This window comes from Erpetoichthys calabaricus, chromosome 7, assembly GCF_900747795.2.
Source record: "Erpetoichthys calabaricus chromosome 7, fErpCal1.3, whole genome shotgun sequence".
Classification (NCBI taxonomy): Eukaryota; Metazoa; Chordata; class Cladistia; order Polypteriformes; family Polypteridae; genus Erpetoichthys; species Erpetoichthys calabaricus.
In genome coordinates, this window is record NC_041400.2 from 74,675,728 (window position 1) to 74,693,633 (window position 17,906).

Consider the following 17,906-nt stretch of genomic DNA (forward strand, 5'->3'; position numbering starts at 1 on the left):
GCCTTCTTAAGAGGCCAGATTATTTCATATCTTTCCCATAGAAATAAATTAGAAACCAAGAAAGTGTCAGAGCTAAGAAATGAAATTACTAGAATAGATGAAGAACAAGCCAGGCGTCCAAGTGAAGCTCTTCACAGGAAAAGGCAGGCCCTGCATACAGAACTTAACATCTTAACAACTAAAGAAACTGAACAACTTATTTATAAGTCTAGACAGCATTACTATGAACACGGAGAAAAAAGCTAATAAGCTTTTAGCTCAACAAATTCATAAACAAGAAGTTCACAATGCAATACCAGTAATCACCAACAAGAATGGAGAAGAAATCATCGACCATAATAAAATAATGCACACATTTAGAGATTACTATAAGTCTTTATATTCCACTGAGCCCAAAGAAGACAACACGCAATCTAATGCATTCTGGATAATTCACAAATACCACAAATAGATGCTTTAAGTGCTGAGGAACTAGATAAACCTCTAACGCTAACAGAATTACTAGACGCTATAAAGTCACTACAAAGCGGGAAATCATCAGGCCCTGATGGTTACCCCGTAGAGTTTTATAAGAAATTCTCCACTCAGCTAGCTCCACTCTTATTGGTAACATTTACAGAAGCTAAAGACCACCAAATACTACCTCAAACATTTCGACAAGCATTAATCACCGTCTTTCCTAAACAAATAAGGACTTGTTACAATGTGCATCATATAGACCAATTTCACTCCTGAATAATGATGTTAAGATACTCTCAAAAATCCTAGCTAGAAGGATGGAGAAAGTGCTGCCCTCGGTAATATCACAAGATCAAACTGGATTTATTAAAGGCCGACATCTATCTTCAAATCTCCGACGCTTGTTTAATGTTATATATTCACCAGCAAAATCAAACACCCCAGAGATATTACTATCATTAGACGCAGAAAAGGCATTTGACATGATCGAATGGAATTACCTTTTCACTGCACTGGAGAAATTTGGGTTTGGCCCGAATATTTGTGCTTGGATCAAACTACTGTATACCAGTCCAGAAGCTTCAGTTTGTATTAATAACATTTGCTCAGACTACTTTAAACTAGAACGTGGTACCAGACAAGGATGTCCCTTGTCGCCACTGTTGTTTGCAATCGCTATTGAACCACTGGCGGTTCACTGCAGAAATTCTTATCAGATAAAGGGGATTGTCAGAGAAGGACTGGAACAGAAAATTTCTCTATATGCAGATGATATGGTCTTATATATATCGGACCCAGAAAACACTGTCCCTGCTGTTTTAACAGCACTAACAGAATTTCAAAAGATATCTGGTCTTAGAATTAATCTGAATAAAAGTATACTCTTTCCAGTGAATTCACAAGCATATAATATTAAATTAGACACCCTACCTTTTACCATAGCAGATCAGTTTAAATACCTAGGGGTAAATATCACAAGTAAACATAAAGCTCTTTATCAACAAAATTTTGACGTCTGTATGGAAAAAATTAAGCAAGACTTGCATAGATGGTCAACCCTTCATCTCACTCTAGCCGGAAGAATTAACATTGTTAAGATGAATATCCTTCCTAAACTTCTCTTTTTATTTCAAAACATTTCAATATATATCAATAAATTGTTTTTTAAACAGTTAGATTCAATAATAACCTCATTCATTTGGAACTCAAAACACCCACGTATCCGAAGAGCGACCCTACAAAGACCTCAGGCAGAAGGTGGCATGGCTTTACCTAATTTTCAGTTTTATTACTGGGCAGCAACATACTAGCCATAAAAACCTGGACACAAATAAATGCACATACACAGGCTTGGTCCGCAATAGAAGTAAAATCCTGTAGTACTTCTTTATATTCCCTGCTCTGCTCTCCAATAAATGAAAGTTATCGCAAATATACTAATAACCCAATTGTGCTTTACTCACTCAGAATATGGAACCAAATTAGGAAGCATTTTAAGATGGAAAATCTTTTATCAGTGGCACCTCTGCAAGAGAACCACCTCTTTCAACCTTCGCAAGTATATCCAGTTTTTAATACCTGGAAAAGTTTTGGGATTAAAATGCTCAGAGATCTTTATATAGACAACATATTTATATCTTTTGAACAATTACGTTCAAAATTTAACCTCCCAGCTACACATTTCTTTTACTATCTTCAAATTAGAAATTTTGTTTAACAGAAATTGCCCGATTTCCCCCACCTTGCACCCTCCACACTGCTGGAAAAAATACTGCTCAATTCCGAGGAAACAAACACTATTTCCACAATATATAAAATCTTATTAGAGTCCCTACCTTTCAAAGATCCAAGAGGACATTGGGAAGAAGATCTCTTAACCAATATATCAGAAAAGGAGTGGAAGGTAGCAAAGCAGAGAATTCACTCGAGTTCTATATGCGCAAAGCATAGAATTATTCAACTAAAAATTATATATCGAGCTCATCTGTCTCGCTTAAAACTGTCCAAAATGTTTCCAGGCCAGGATCCAACCTGCGAGCGCTGCAACCAAGCTCCTGCCTCACTGGGTCACATGTTCTGGGCCTGCACCAAACTAACATCATTTTGGACAAAAATTTTAAGTGCCTCTCAGACAGCCTTAGTATCACAATCCCTCCTAACTCACTAACAGCTGTGTTTGGTGTCCTTCCAGATGGACTGGAATTGGAGAAGGACAAGCAAACGGTGATTGCATTCACTACACTCTTGGCACGCAGACTTATTTTGTTAAATTGGAAGAATCCTAATTCTCCTCTTATAAGTCAGTGGGAAACCGATGTTTTATATTATTTGAAATTGAAAAAATCAAATTTTCAGTTAGAGGATCTGTACAAAATTTTTTCAAAACATGGCAGGATTTAATCAATATTATTTTAGAATAAGAGAAATAACTATTATTGCATTTAACTCCCTTCTCCATCTCATATTTACATAGATATTTACTTCTCCCCTTCTTTTGTCTAATGTTGCCTTATTAAAAAGCTTAAAGAAATTTTCCTTTAGCTAAGCTCTCCTTCTCAGGGGTGGGGTTGATTTGTTTTTCAAATTTGTTGGGTTATAAATTGATCTGTTTGTATGGAATGATTACAATGAAAATTAATAAAATAAAAATATTAAAAAATAAAAAATAAATAAAATTTTAAAAAATATAAAGATTATGAATTGGCCACAAGGTTAATATCTATCCCCACCCTCTTTGCACTTTCTAGCATATCTATTTTCTAACCAGCATTAACATTAACATTGACAAGAATTTCACCATCATAGGATGCAACTGGTTATTAATCTTATTGCAGGGATGTATAAGGTATTGTGTGCAACAATAAATAGAATGCAATTCTTTATAATTTACTTATAAAGATTTTTAAGCAAGATATAGCAAGAAAATATAATAAGAACAACAATAATCTAAAGTAGGCTAACAAGATACAAATACACAATATAAATTAGCTATAAGTAAATTAATGAAGTGTAGGTATTTACTAAGTGCAAAGTGATTAGAATTTGGTCATTCATTTCATTTAAAGTATTTTAGTTCAAATCTCTGTCCTCTATTAGGGGTCACTGAAAAAGAGATTCCCAAATATTTTTCCAGTCTAAGCACTCGAAGGATTGGTCATTGGTTGTTGTAGAGTTGTTTCACATTATTGTAAAAGTGGAGATGTTCACATTATCATTTGGAGATAAAAACAATAAATATGCATGCACTGTATAAGAGAAGGGCAAAAGTTCAAGGTTTTGGGTGCCATCTTTTTCCATCCCAATGCATATTAGAATTTTTTTTTAAAAGAAAATAATTAAAAGTAAACATTGCGTACACTGAACTGAGGCTGCCATGTGTGGTGCCATCTTGTTCTTCAGTATTTAACATATAGTCTCTAAACTCCTCCACTCTAAATTCACCCAGCCTTCTGTACCTGCCTTCACCCGTCAATTTCCTGACAAACAGGAAACAGAAGGTGAAACTCACCTCTAATTCATGTCCAATTAGTACTGGTGCCCCCGAGGACATATACTCTCCTCAATGCTCTTCTCCCTCTAAACTATAATGATTGAACCTCTAAAAACCCCTTTGTCAAACTCCTAAAATATGTGGATGACAAAAATATCCGAAATTGTGATGAGTCTGCATACAGATGGGAGGTTGAGCAGCTGGTTCTTTGATGTTGCCTGAAAAACTAAAGCGGAACACGCTCAAAAACTGTGGAGATGACAGTGGACTTCACGAGGGGTCCCCAGTAATACCTCCTCCCAACATACTTAGTAGTGTCTCAGTTATGGAAAACTTCATTTTTCTGAGATCTATAATCAAACAGGACTTGACATGGAAGATCAATATAGATTCCATCATGTAGTTTCAATCAGCTACTAAATACAAGAATAAGCTACAATGAATAGTCAGGTCTGCTGAAAAGATCACTAGCACCAGTCTTCCCATCTTGCAGAGTCATAAAGCAGCAGGGAATATCATCACCGACTCCTCACATCTCATCCACACCTTCTTTGAACTTCTCCAATCTGCTATGTATTATAGATTAGATTATGCCAAAACAAGCATATATAAGAACTGTTTTTTCCACAGGTCACAAGCTCACATACGCTTAATTTGGCTGTCCTTGCTCAGTCTGGGCAAGTCAGTCAGTCAGTCATTTTCCAACCTGCTATATCCTATATCTTGCAGTTTTCTGACATATAGTCAACTTTTTAATTCAGCATTTATTCCAGTATTTCTTGCACTGCCTTGCACTTTATTTGCATATGTTTACATTCCTTGCCTTGTATTTATCTCACGTGCGTATGTATTAATTGTGTATTTGTCTGTCCTGTAAATATACTCGTGTAATAAAAAGGTTTTCTCTGTAACAGGAGAAGGGATAACATAAAGGAGTAAGAGGGGGTTGGTCGCTTCAGTGCAAAACCCAGCTACAAAGATTGGAATGTTTGGGATGATAGCGAAGAAATGTGCAAAAACTTCTTTCTCATAAGGGTTTCAGAATGTTTTAGGGAAGGTTAATTAATGCAAGATGTTTTTTCTGTAAGTTGTTTTGATGTCCTCTAAGAAGGGTTGTTTTAGGCTTAGTAGAGATAACACATAAGTTGTCTCCGTGAGAAGATGTGTGCAGAAACTGATCTCTTCTGTATACACTGCTTACACGTAAGCCATTATGGGCAAGGACACTCAATTAGTATATAAGGGGAAGGTTCCCTCCCCCCTCAGTTTCTTTGGAAGCTCAACCGTGGGGAACGTGCACACTCCCGGCCGGTATTGGACCAGGCTCACGAGTTGAGTTGATCCTCTGACGAGACTGACACGCGGGCTCCCCTCAGTCTACTGGTCTAGGATGATGGCTCTGGGTCTTTTGATATTACTGTAAGTATAGTATAAGTCATATATATATATTACTGTAAGCCAATAGTACAATTCCTATATCTGCATGTATATTGCTATTATATTGTATGTAACTGATATTATATTTGAACAAGTAAACACAATTGAAGTATTGACCTTTCCTCTCTGATCCTGCCTGCTTATTTTCTCTTAAAAACCTTGGAACCATTTTCCCAAACTAAAACATTTTGGCGTAGTCGGCAGGATTTTGGGGAATTTGGTAAAATATTGAATTATTAAGTGAGGCAAAGGAAATCAGAGATGTTTAAGAAAAAAGGATAAAAACCCTGGCGCAGCTCCTATACCTCTCCCCGGCTGGGAAGAAATGGTATGGGAAGACTGCGCCAGAGAATTGAGATGTGGGGGGGATTAGCACAATATTGGCAGAGCTTGGATCCCACAACACCAGTGAATGTGCTAGCTGCGCTTAAAAAATGTCAGGTATCTGCAAAGGAACCCATAATGGGCTTGCAGACGAGAGGGTGGGTTTTGCTAACTGCGGTTTAAAAATCTGGACAGTCTGATAGACGAAAAGAAAGGGAGATTAAGAAAAATGCAAATGGACTTGGCGGATGCGTTAGGGCGGGCCTCAATGGCCGAATCCCAGGTAGCTGTATTATTGCTGCGGGTACAGAGAGCCGAGGGGATGGCGGAAAAGGCAGCCTTTTGCATAGCCAAGGTGAATGCGAAAAAGAAGTGTAGACCGGATGTTGCGAAGATCAAAGCGTTTGTAGCCGCAGTTAACGTCCATGAGTGGGATCCTGAAAAATGGGACGGTAACATTTGGGATGATGATTATGAGGATGATGACGGACCCGATGCAGGGTCGGTAATTGATCCTCTGCCTTACAGGCTAAACCCGTGATGCGTCGCAGACTTTTTACTGACGCACATGGTAATGTTAGGAGGGAGATGTTTTCGAAGATTATACTGCACAAGAAAGGGAAGGATTTAGATCACGTTATGCACAAGGGCGAAATGAGCCAGTAGACACATGGCTCGTACGCTTGCATGATGCAGGAGCCGGGCATGTGTCACTGGATAAGGGGGATGGTACTGAATTTACAGATTATGCTGTCGATTCCCGTTTTTAAACAAGCAATGAGACAAGAATTGACTAAGTTAGAAGGGGACAGCACGTTGCTGGCGCTGGCGGCGAAACGCAGCGTATGAAATATATCCACACCCACAGAATTGGCCTGAAGTAAAACCATGGACGACTTTGCAGCAGGCGATTCGAGTGGTTAGAGAATTGGCAATGAGGGACGCCGTGGTAGCGGGCCAAGCGGATCAGTTAGATGTGTTCCCATTTACATCTATAGCCAGGACCATCCTAATAAAAACAGCCCCTGCTAACTTGAAAGGAATAATAATGACTAATGAGGTAGGTGCAGGAGTGGGGGAAGTTGTAGCCAAATTACGGGATTTAGGTGACCCTGGGGGAGTGGGGAGGAGCCCCGCCAGGGACAGCTGCAACACAACCCACTGGGGCTACATCAAGGGATAGCGCCTATAGAACAGGGGGAGTGAATAGGAAGGAGTTATGGGGAGCGTTAATTAATGCTAAGTCCCTAAGGAAGAGATAGATGGACAGCCTACAGGACTGCTCCTGGACAGGGCAAAGAAAAAAGGACTTATAGATAAGTCTGGTGGAATAAAGAAACGAGTAGCAAAGGCAGAAGTACATTCACTTCTTACCTTCGCTGAATGGGAAAAATTAAGTAAAAAGCATGACGAAGTTCTTACTTTTGCTGAGTGGGAAAAGTTGAGTAAGAAGCGTGATGAAACTGGCCCCTCTTCATCTTCCGAGAGCTCCTCGGAGGAGGAGGAGGAGGAGGAAGACAGGGGGAAAAACCGGCGCAAGAGTAAACATAAGAAAGGAGGGAAGAAAGCTAAAAGCAAAGGGAAAGGGAAAAATAAAGGAAGGACTTTATATCCCGTCGAAGAATTAGAACGCGCAGCACGAGATTGTTAGGGATGGGGCCAAGCACAGGTGAGAGCTCTAAATTGGCACGATGCGGACATTCGACCTTTTGTACCAGGTAACGATACATTGGGAAACTAAAAACAAACAAATAGTAAAGGCTCTCATCGATACGGGTGCGGAGGCCACTTTAATATATGGGAATCCATCTAAATTCAAGGGGAAACGATTGACCAGTGCAGGGGATTGGGGGAACGGACATCCCTGCCACTCAGGTGACGGTGATGTTACAAATTGGTCAGTTGCCCGTGAGACCCTACCCCGTACTAATCACCCCAGTGAAAGAGTATATAATAGGGATGGACATTTTACGGGGGGATGACTCTTCATCTCCCCAATGAGGGGACATTTTCTTTTGGGGGCCCAAAGAAAGTTAGAGCAGTGACAGTGGGGAAATTGAAAATACCACCGTTCCCCATCCCAATCGCCCGAAAGGTAGTGTGTCAAAAACAGTATAGGATTCCAGGAGGGCAGGAAGAAATCCAGGCTGCAATAAAAGATTACCTGAACGTAGGAGTGTTGAGGGGAGCAACCACAAAGTGGAACAATCCAATCTGGCCTGTTAAAAAGTCAGACGGCACTTGGCGAATGACGGTAGATTACCGAGAACTAAATAAGCACACACCGCCCCTGACGGCGGCGGTGCCTGACACTATTACATTGATAGAAAAAATTCAGGCAAGTAAGGGAAAGTGTTACGGGGTGATAGACTTGGCAAATGCCTTTTTCACAATCCCCATCCCTGAGGATAAGCAGGATCAGTTTGCATTTACATGGCTGGGGAGACAATACACTTTCACACACCAGCCACAGGGGTATTTACATTCCCCAACCATCTGTCACCGGCTGGTGGCAGAACATTTAGATGAGTGGAAAAGGTCGGCGGACCTCACAATCACCCATTATATCGATGACATCATGGTGCAGGGGGAGACAGAGGGGCAGGTAGGAGAGGCGATAGCCTCATTAGTAGAACACATGAAAAGCAAGGGATGGGAAATTAACCCACAAAAAATACAAGGACCCTCTCACACGGTTAAGTTTTTGGGGATTCAGTGGAACAAGGGAGAAAGAGAGATAGTGGAAAAGGTACGCAACAAAGTCGTTCACTTTGCAACCCCAAAAACAAAGCAGGATGTGCAGAAATTTGTGGGGCTATTTGGATACTGGCGACACCATATACCGCACATGGGGCAAATTCTGGGGCCATTATACAAGATCACACGTAAAAGAATACGTTCGAATGGACACCAGAAGCGCAGGTGGCTTTCGCGCTGGCCAAGGAAGCGATAGTGCAGGCAGGGAGCCTGGCAAGGGTGGAGGATGGGCCTCTAGAATTGCAGGTGTCCTCAACCGAGTGCTATGCTAACTGGAGCTTGTGGCAAAAGCAGAGTGGGAAACGCAGACCTTTAGGGTTCTGGTCTAAAAAATTAGCAGATGCATGTTCACGCTACACTCCGTTCGAACGACAATTGCAGGCGTGTTATCTTGCACTCATAGACACAGAACAACTGACACTAGGACATGAGGTCCTTTTGTGACCGCAGATACCGATCATGACATGGGTAATGAGCAACCCCAAAACTCACAGGGTGGGGGCAGCCCAAGAAAACACCATAATCAAATGGAAATGGTACATAGCTGACCGGGCAAAACCCGGCGCAACCGGTGTGTCTGTATTACACGAGAAAGTGGCAGAGGTACCAGAGGAAGGTGAGGAAATAATAATGGTTACTCACGAGGAGGAGTCGCCGGTGAAATGGGGTAAGTTATACGATACCCTGACAGACGAGCAAAAACAGCACGCCTGGTTCACCGATGGGATGTTGCAGAGTGGTGGGGGGGGGCAGCGCTGCTGGAAAGCGGTGGCGTATAATCCTCACACTGGGAAAATGCTGGAAGGGAGGGGAGAAGGAAAGAGCAGTCAGTGGGCAGAGCTACAGGCAAGTAGCGATGATATTACAGCAGGAAAAGCTGAGTCCCTGTCATATCTACACTGACTCATGGTCCGTGGCAAACGGCTAGGGGTGTGGATGCCCACATGGAAGAAAAATAAGTGGGCAATCAAAGGAAGGGACATTTGGGGGAGAGAGATGTGGGAACAAATTTGGGAAATTGCTGCCAATAATCCTAACATCACGGTGTCGCACGTGGACGCGCATACAAAAGGGACGGATGCAGAGGCTCTTTTTAACGCGGGTGGCGGATGCCCAAACCAAAACCGCGACAGTAACAATAATGGAACATGGAACAGACATGGCAAAGTGGGCGCATGAGAGGGGGGGGTCACCTTGGGGCGGCTGCTACTGTAAAGTGGGCAGCAGAGAGGGGGGTGGCCCTAACTATAGACAAAGCGAGGGAGGTAGGATTAAATTGTGAAACATGTCAGCATCAGCAGAAGCTCCCGGTATTGCAACCAGTAATGGGACATATTAACAGGGGGCGGGAACCAGGACAAATTTGGCAAATTGATTTTATTGGGCCCATGCCTAGGTCCAAAGGGTGTGAGTATGCATGCACGGTGGTGGACACATACTCTGGAGTATTGGTGGTACATCCCTGCCCACATGCCAACCAAGAGGCCACCCTATTGGCCCTTCAAAAGGTAGAATTGGCATATGGCCTCCCATTGCAGGTTCAATCAGATAACGGGACGCACTTTACAGGATGGAAAGTGAAGAGCTGGGCGGCGGAAAGACAGGTAGAGTGGGTATACCATGTAACCTATCATCCGCAGGCCGCAGGGTTAGTGGAACGAGTTAACGGGTTATTGAAAACTCAGCTGCGTAAGAGAGGAGGGGGAACGCTCCAAAACTGGAAGGAGCATTTAGTGGATGCGGTTTGCGCGCTCAATAATCGCCCATTTGCAACAGGTTCAACTCCGTTGCAGAGGATGAAATTTCAGATCTGTAAAATGGACGCAGATGGGCCAATACAGATCTGGATAGAGCATCCAGACGCGAAACTACCCATTAGGGGCAGTGAGGGGGCAGCAGGCTTAGATCTCTATGCGATACAGGATGAGACAGTCACCGAACGAGTAACTATAATTAATACAGGGATAGGGGTGAAAATCCCGAAGGGACACTACGGGCATGTATGCCCAAGATCAAGTCTAGCGCTAAAGGGAGTCACTGTGCTAGCAGGCGTAATCGACGCAGATTACCAAGGGACCGTCAAAGTTCTGTTACAATCCTCAATGGGGGATCCAATCAAATTGACTAAGGGAGATCGAATAGCGCAATTGTTAATAATACCAGTTCACATGGGAAAAGTGCAGGGAAGTACTGCACCAGTAGTTAAGACTGGACGGAATGTGGGGGGATTTGGATCAACAGATGCTCCTAAATTGGTTAATGGGGCGAAGGTGTGGGTTAAACAACCCCATGGACCACCCCGCCCGGCAGAAATCATCGCAATGGGACAGGATTTGATTGTAACTGTTCTATACAATGGAGAAGAAGCATGGGTAAATGTTCCTGTAAAACACTGCTATAGACGGGAGTGAGGAGTGGGTGCAACATGCTGTGCTCTTGTTTTACAGAATTGGGGGGTGTTCTGAATGAAGTAGGAGCCACCACATTAGGAGGCAAGGCAACGGAGACGACTCAGGTCCGATGGTGGTGGAACAATTCCACTAAATCTAGACGGCAGGAGAACACGACGTGTCCGGAGAATCAGTCTTGCAATGTCCTCACAATTACGACTGGTGACGGGTGCACCATCTACTCCTCGAACTTGAAGGTGCCGGGGGTAAAACCACAGAAGTATCTGATTGAGTGCTCTGAAAACTTAAATATTACCTGGACGTCGAAAGTAACTTGGTGTATGGGGCCCTGGAACGGCCTCCAAGGTACAGTGCGAGGTCAATGCAACATCAGGCGGAATACACCTCTAATAAGACTGGGCCCATTGGCTGGATCAATGCAACTGAAATTATTAAAAGGACTATACCAATGCTTGCTATAGCCGTGTGGGCCAGAACCCCCATAACAAGACAGTCACATGTAGAACCAATAATTGACACATGTAAACTTGTTTCTATGACAGCAAAAAGGACTAAGGTTACATGGCAAGTGACATTTCCACTGTTGCCACAGTGTAAGCGTGCTAAACGGGCATGGTATGACACTTTCTTAGGAGGGGGTTGGCACCACCCTAGGAACTTTAAACACCATAGATAATGAAATAACTGCAAACAAGCTTGAGAATGTGGGACGACATACTCACAAAGTGGCAGACCAAATGGCTAGGTGGTTACCTCAGTCCATGGTCTCTCATCAGCAAACAGTAAACTGGGAACAACGCGCTTCAGATTGGATAATCACGGCTAGCAATGACACTCGATGGCTAAATGTCTCAACTTTCATGAACTGGACTGTATGCACTTTTAACATATTACAAGCACAGATACAGAAAAATAATATGCAAATATGGCATGATATATGGAACTTTAGCAGTAGCTTATAGTTAACGGTTAAACCTGAAAATACTGAGTGTAATGATACAATATGTAATGGGTATTGGTTTCAATATAATGTTACCACTATGATAACCTTGTGTAGATATCACGTTTTACCTGTTGTTGCACACGGACACCCTTTGGTGCTGCTTATTATTATTATTGCTTTAATGACTATATTTAATTGCTATGTGTTTTGTGTTTTAAAACGAATTAATAATAGAGCACGACAGACAAGGTTGCTGATTTTGCGCTGAGCGAGGGACCGATTGTAATAAAAAGGTTTTCTCTGTAACAGGAGAAGGGATAAAATAAAGGAGTAAGAGGGGGGTTGGTCGCTTCAGTGCAAAACCAGCTACAAAGATTGGAATGTTTGGGATGATAGCGAAAGAATGTGCAAAAACTTCTTTCTCATAAAGGGTTTCAGAATGTTTTAGGGAAAGGTTAATTAATGCAAGATGTTTTTCTGTAAGTTGTTTTGATGTCTCTAAGAAGGGTTGTTTTAGGCTTAGTAGAGATAACACATAAGTTGTCCCGTGGGAAGATGTGTGCAGAAACTGATCACTTCTGTATACACTGCTTACACGTAAGCCATTTTGGGCAAGGACACTCAATTAGTATATAAGGGAAGGTTCCGCCCTCAGTTTCTTTGGAAGCTCAACCGTGGGGAACGTGCACACCGCCCGGTATTGGACCAGGCTCACGAGTTGATCCTCTGACAAGACTGACACGCGGGCTCCCTCAGTCTACTGGTCTAGGATGATGGCTCTGGGTCTTTTGATATTACTGTAAGTATAGTATAAGTCATATATATATATTACTGTAAGTCAATAGTACAATTCCTATATCTGCATGTATATTGCTATTATATTGTATGTAACTGATATTATATTTGAACAAGTAAACACAATTGAAGTATTGGACCTTTCCTCTCTGATTCCTGCCTGCTTATTTTCTCTTAAAACCTTGGAACCATTTTCCCAAACTAAAACAACTCGGAGCCATCAAAAAAAAAAAACTGAACCAAATTCATTGTATGCGAACATACTTGGCCAATAAATGTGAATGTGACTATGATTCCATGGTCATTGTTGAAAAATATAATCCTTCGTAGTATCCAACAACCAGTAACGGTGTACTGCACGTTATTGCGCAGTGAAAACACTTTACTTGACCGTGCTGCCTGCTGCCGAGAGTTGATTCTACAATAAAATATAATAAAAATTAAAAGAGTAATAATTCCAAAACTCTTTGCTTTTAATATAAAACTGTAGTGCAAAGTTTCAGCGTAGTATATGTGTACCAAATTACAGGCTACAGGTTATTTGATTATTGACCTTGACCTTCCTGGGTTGATCTTTGACCTTGGAGGTCAATCATCACCCTGAAAGCAGATAGCAGACGTCACGTAGTATATGTGTACCAAATTTCACGTCAATAGGTCAAACAGTTTGCGAGCTACAGGTGATATTATAATCCTGGACAGACAAACGGACAGCCACGGTACCGTATTATATAAGAAGAAATACATGATATACTGCAGTGTTTTATTCTGACTGTTGGTTAAGAAATATCAGAACGAAAAAATAAGAATATGCAGTTAAACAAAGGCAGTTGCTAGTTATGAAACGATGAGGTCTGGGGATCAAAAACCGCACCCACAATTTTCGTCTCCGTCCCACCCCGCGTCCCGCAGCGAGGGCTACTTGCAGTGGATTGAGTTTTGGTGACTCCTGCATGACTCCGCCAGTACGCTTGGTGGCAGCAGCGATGGTGATCCTGGCTTTACACTTTTAGGAGCGTTTAATGCGTAGTCATGCACGGCGACCTCACCGTCCATTGACAAACATGGAGCCGGAGAGCGCCTTCATCCCGCAGCTAGTGGAGAAATGGCCTTGGCGTGGCTTTAGCCATGCCAGCCTGTCATCTCCCACTAGCTCCACGGGGCCTGAGGCCAAAAAAAATACACACACCTCCGTTATTCCCCCGAGTGAAGGTGAGTTGTGCCCGAGATGTCAGGCCGCAGACAGCTGGTAGGCCGGAAACAATCAGCGAGGGCTAGGAGTTTGAACGCCAAATGAGAACCTCGTCAAGAAGCGTACTGCTGCTTTCGCCGAGTGCTTGCGCATTGTGTCGCGCCACGACAGAGCTATTGATCTAAAATTTAGGAATCTTGCGGAAAGTTAAAACGTCCATCATGTGTAACACGGACAGGAACCTTGGTTGTTTTACAGTTATTCTCTACATTTTTAAGGCAGTTGTTAGCACAACTTATGAAAAATAAACTGAACTGAGAAAAATGCACCGCAAACTAATACATGTTACGAAAAGTAATATGTTCTGTTCTTATAATATACTATGCCATTTACTAGGATCTGCTATCATACTATGTGAGCTAATCTGCAGTTTTAATATTGTTTGACAATTATTTTTCTCCCTTATTCTATCATGCAGTATGCACTTTACGGAAAGCCTCACCGTGTGGTCCTGCACAGTGTTTTCGTGCGTGTATTTTTCATTGCAAGTCTAACATAACCATAGTAACTGAACATTTTGTGAAAGTTAATTCCACATTGAGAAATAAAAAGTTACACGTTAACATCCAGAAAATTGTTTACAAGTTCTTTTTATTCTTCAGCATGGAATTAACATTTGATTTTTTAAACTTTGGTAATAGTGCATTTTTACAACTTCCATTACTTTAGTATGTGTATATTTGTTGTGTTGTTTTGTCATGAGATTTGATTATAAGTTATAGCAATAGTTATTGGCTCAATTATCTATTGTAAACATCATGTTTCGTTTTGATTTATTGCCAAGGCATATCAACAAATATGTCTTGTCAATTAGAAGCCATCACCACTGTGTACAAGTATAACCTGCAGGTTTTGTTTTTTTGTTCCCAATGAACTACTTGGAATGTTTTATTTAAAAAAAAGTAAAAATTGGGAGTGGTCCCCGCTAGACTTTGTGTACTCATATATGGGGATGGATATTTGAGGAGTAAACAGTGAGACAATTATTATATTTTTATATTATGTACATTAAAGAACCATAAACATCAAATTAATAATATATTGGACAATTATAAAAGTAAAGTTGAATAAGTCAGACTGCATCTAAGTAAAAATTGGGAGTGGTCCCCGCTAGACTTTGTGTACTCATATATGGGGATGGATATTTGAGGAGTAAACAGTGAAACAATTATATTTTTACATTATGTACATTAAAGAACCATAAACATCAAATTAACAATATATTGGACAATTATAAAAGTAAAGTTGAATAAGTCAGACTGCATCTGCATGAATAAAAGGTAAAGTGCCATTTCCGGTTAACAGAAATAGCCCAAAAGTTGATAGAAATCTACGTTTTGTACCTAATAATTGTATGCAAAATTTGGTTGACCTAACTTGAGAACGCTTTCACTTATCATGCTTATACACGCACACACAAACACAGACATAATTCCAAAAATGGTATTTTCAGACTCTGGGCTGCCTAAAATGTTGAAATTCATCAAAATCTCAAAATGGAGTTTTTGGAGGATTCCAATACTTTCCCTGTACTTTGTTTACAAGAAAGTCTGGGGGTGTAAAATGTCGAGATTCATCAAACTCTCAACATCGAATCTTTCGATGATTACAATACTTCCCCATAACATACTGAAACTCGAGCATGTTTACTAGGCTTTAGTGTTAGAATCTGTCTATCAGAAAAACAGCTAAACACTGGCATGGACATACAGTATATCACATGTATTGTAAGAAGTAATCATGCTTGAGAATAAGATGGTTTGCTGTCAACATCATAAACCTAATTATCCAATGTTTCTTTTTAACATATATTTAGTCCTTTGTCATTTATTGACTTATTGAATGGTTAGAGAAGCATTAAAAATGTATGCTTCATTTGCACAAATTAGTTTTATAAAGTTGGCATATGCAAAATGCATATTGGTTGCACTGCTTTGTAGCAGATAGTACTGAACTGTCTCAGTAATTTTAGTTTTTCAGCCTACTGTTTTGAATTGTTTTACAAAAGAACTTATTTTTTCAGTCCTGCGAATATATTTACTTATTGATAGGAAATAAGTGACTAATTCCATTCATAATTTTGTGATGTCATCACATACATTACAAGGCCAATTATCTTCTACTGCAGTAGGTAAATTAAGTTCATAGCCAGTGTTGTTTAAAAAGTATATTCAGCCGGATTGTTACCATTACGTTCTTGGCATCCCAAAAATGTTTTAATATTAATGATGATATCTCAAGTATCGAGGGCCTTTAAAAGAATTGTCATTTATATGATTTTTATTCTGAATGTGTTGTTCATTTATATATATATATATATATATATATATATATATATACTAGCAAAATACCCGCGCTTCGCAGCGGTGAAGTACTGCTTTAAAATTTTAAATAATAAACGGAGGGAAAATGTACCAATAATTATTTGTTAAGGATATCTTTGTATACTACGTTGTCAGTTCGCCCCTCCGGTTGTAATATGACCAAGCTGTGCGCTGAGCTTACTCTTGAGCATGCAACGTATAGTTGGCCATGTGAAAAGCAATCTTGCCTCAAATCAATGCCAACCTTTTGTAGGGTCTGTCCCTGAGACTTATTAATTGTCATTACGAAGCAGAGCCTTACTAGAAATTGGAGGCGTTTGAATTGAAATGGGAGATCAGAGGGTATAACAACAACAACATTTATTTATATAGCACATTTTCATACAAAAAGTAGCTCAAAGTGCTTTACATAATGGAGAGAAGAAAAATAAAAGACAAAATAAGAAATTAAAATAAGACAACATTAATTAACATAGAAAGGAGTAAGGTCCGATGGCCAGGGTGGACAGAAAAAACAAAAAAAAACTCCAGAAGGCTGGAGAAAAAAATAAAATCTGTAGGGGTTCCAGGCCACGAGACCGCCCAGTCCCCTTTGGGCATTCTACCTAACATAAATGAAATAGTCATCTTTGTAGTTCGGGTTTTTCACGGAGTCACTTGATGCTGATGGTCATACAGATTTCTGGCTTTTAATCCATCCATCATTGTTGGAACATCATGGTGCTTTGGGTAGATGGTGGTGGCGCACGCCACCACCAACAGGACACCGGAAAAGGAAACAGAAGAGAGAGTAGGGGTTAGTACAGATTTTGAATGAATAGTTATTATAATGAATTAGATATACAGAGTATCAGGATTAAATTACAGTGAAGTTATGAGAAGGCCATGTTAAAATAATGTGTTTTCAGTAGTTTTTTAAAGTGCTCCACTGTATTAGCCTGGCGAATTCCTACTGGCAGGCTATTCCAGATTTTAGGTGCATAACAGCAGAAGGCCGCCTCACCACTTCTTTTAAGTTTTGCTCTTGGAATTCTAAGGAGACACTCAGTTGAGGATCTGAGGTTACGATTTGGAATATAAGGTGTCAGACATTCCGATATATAAGCCGGGGCGAGATTATTTAAAGCTTTATAAACCATAAGCAGAATTTTAAAGTCAATTCTGAATGACACAGGTAACCAGTGTAGTGACATCAAAACTGGAGAAATGTGTTCGGATTTTCTTTTCCTGGTAAGGATTCTAGCAGCTGCATTCTGCACTAGTTGCAAACGATTGATGTCTTTTTTGGGTAGTCCTGAGAGGAGTGCGTTACAGTAACCTAGCCGACTGAAAACAAACGCATGAACTAATTTCTCTGCATCTTTCGATGATATAAGAGGTCTAACTTTTGCTATGTTTCTTAGGTGAAAAAATGCTGTCTTAGTGATCTGATTAATATGCGATTTAAAATTCAGATTACAATCAACGGTTACCCCTAAGCTTTTTACCTCCGATTTGACTTTTAATCCTAATGCATCCAGTTTATTTCTAATAGCCTCATTGTATCCATTATTGCCAATCACTAAGATTTCGGTTTTTTCTTTATTTAATTTGAGAAAGTTACTATTCATCCATTCTGAGATACAAGTTAGACATTGTGTTAGCGAATCAAGAGATTTGGGGTCATCAGGTGCTATTGATAAATACAGCTGTGTGTCATCAGCATAGCTGTGGT

At 40.6% G+C, this 17,906-nt stretch overlaps 1 protein-coding gene across 2 annotated transcripts in view; it reads left to right on the forward strand.

The window, feature by feature from the left end:
• Positions 1-13,620: 13,620 nt before the first annotated feature.
• Positions 13,621-17,906, forward strand: part of zmat1 (zinc finger matrin-type 1) — a 106,482-nt gene continuing 102,196 nt past the window's right edge. The window contains exon 1 of one of the 2 annotated variants that reach the window (XM_028804646.2): positions 13,621-13,828. In XM_028804646.2, the coding sequence (XP_028660479.1) occupies positions 13,639-13,828 (190 nt within the window). In that variant the 5' untranslated portion in view covers positions 13,621-13,638. The remainder of the gene's footprint in view (positions 13,829-17,906) is intronic. The other variant, XM_028804647.2, reaches the window with a different exon arrangement.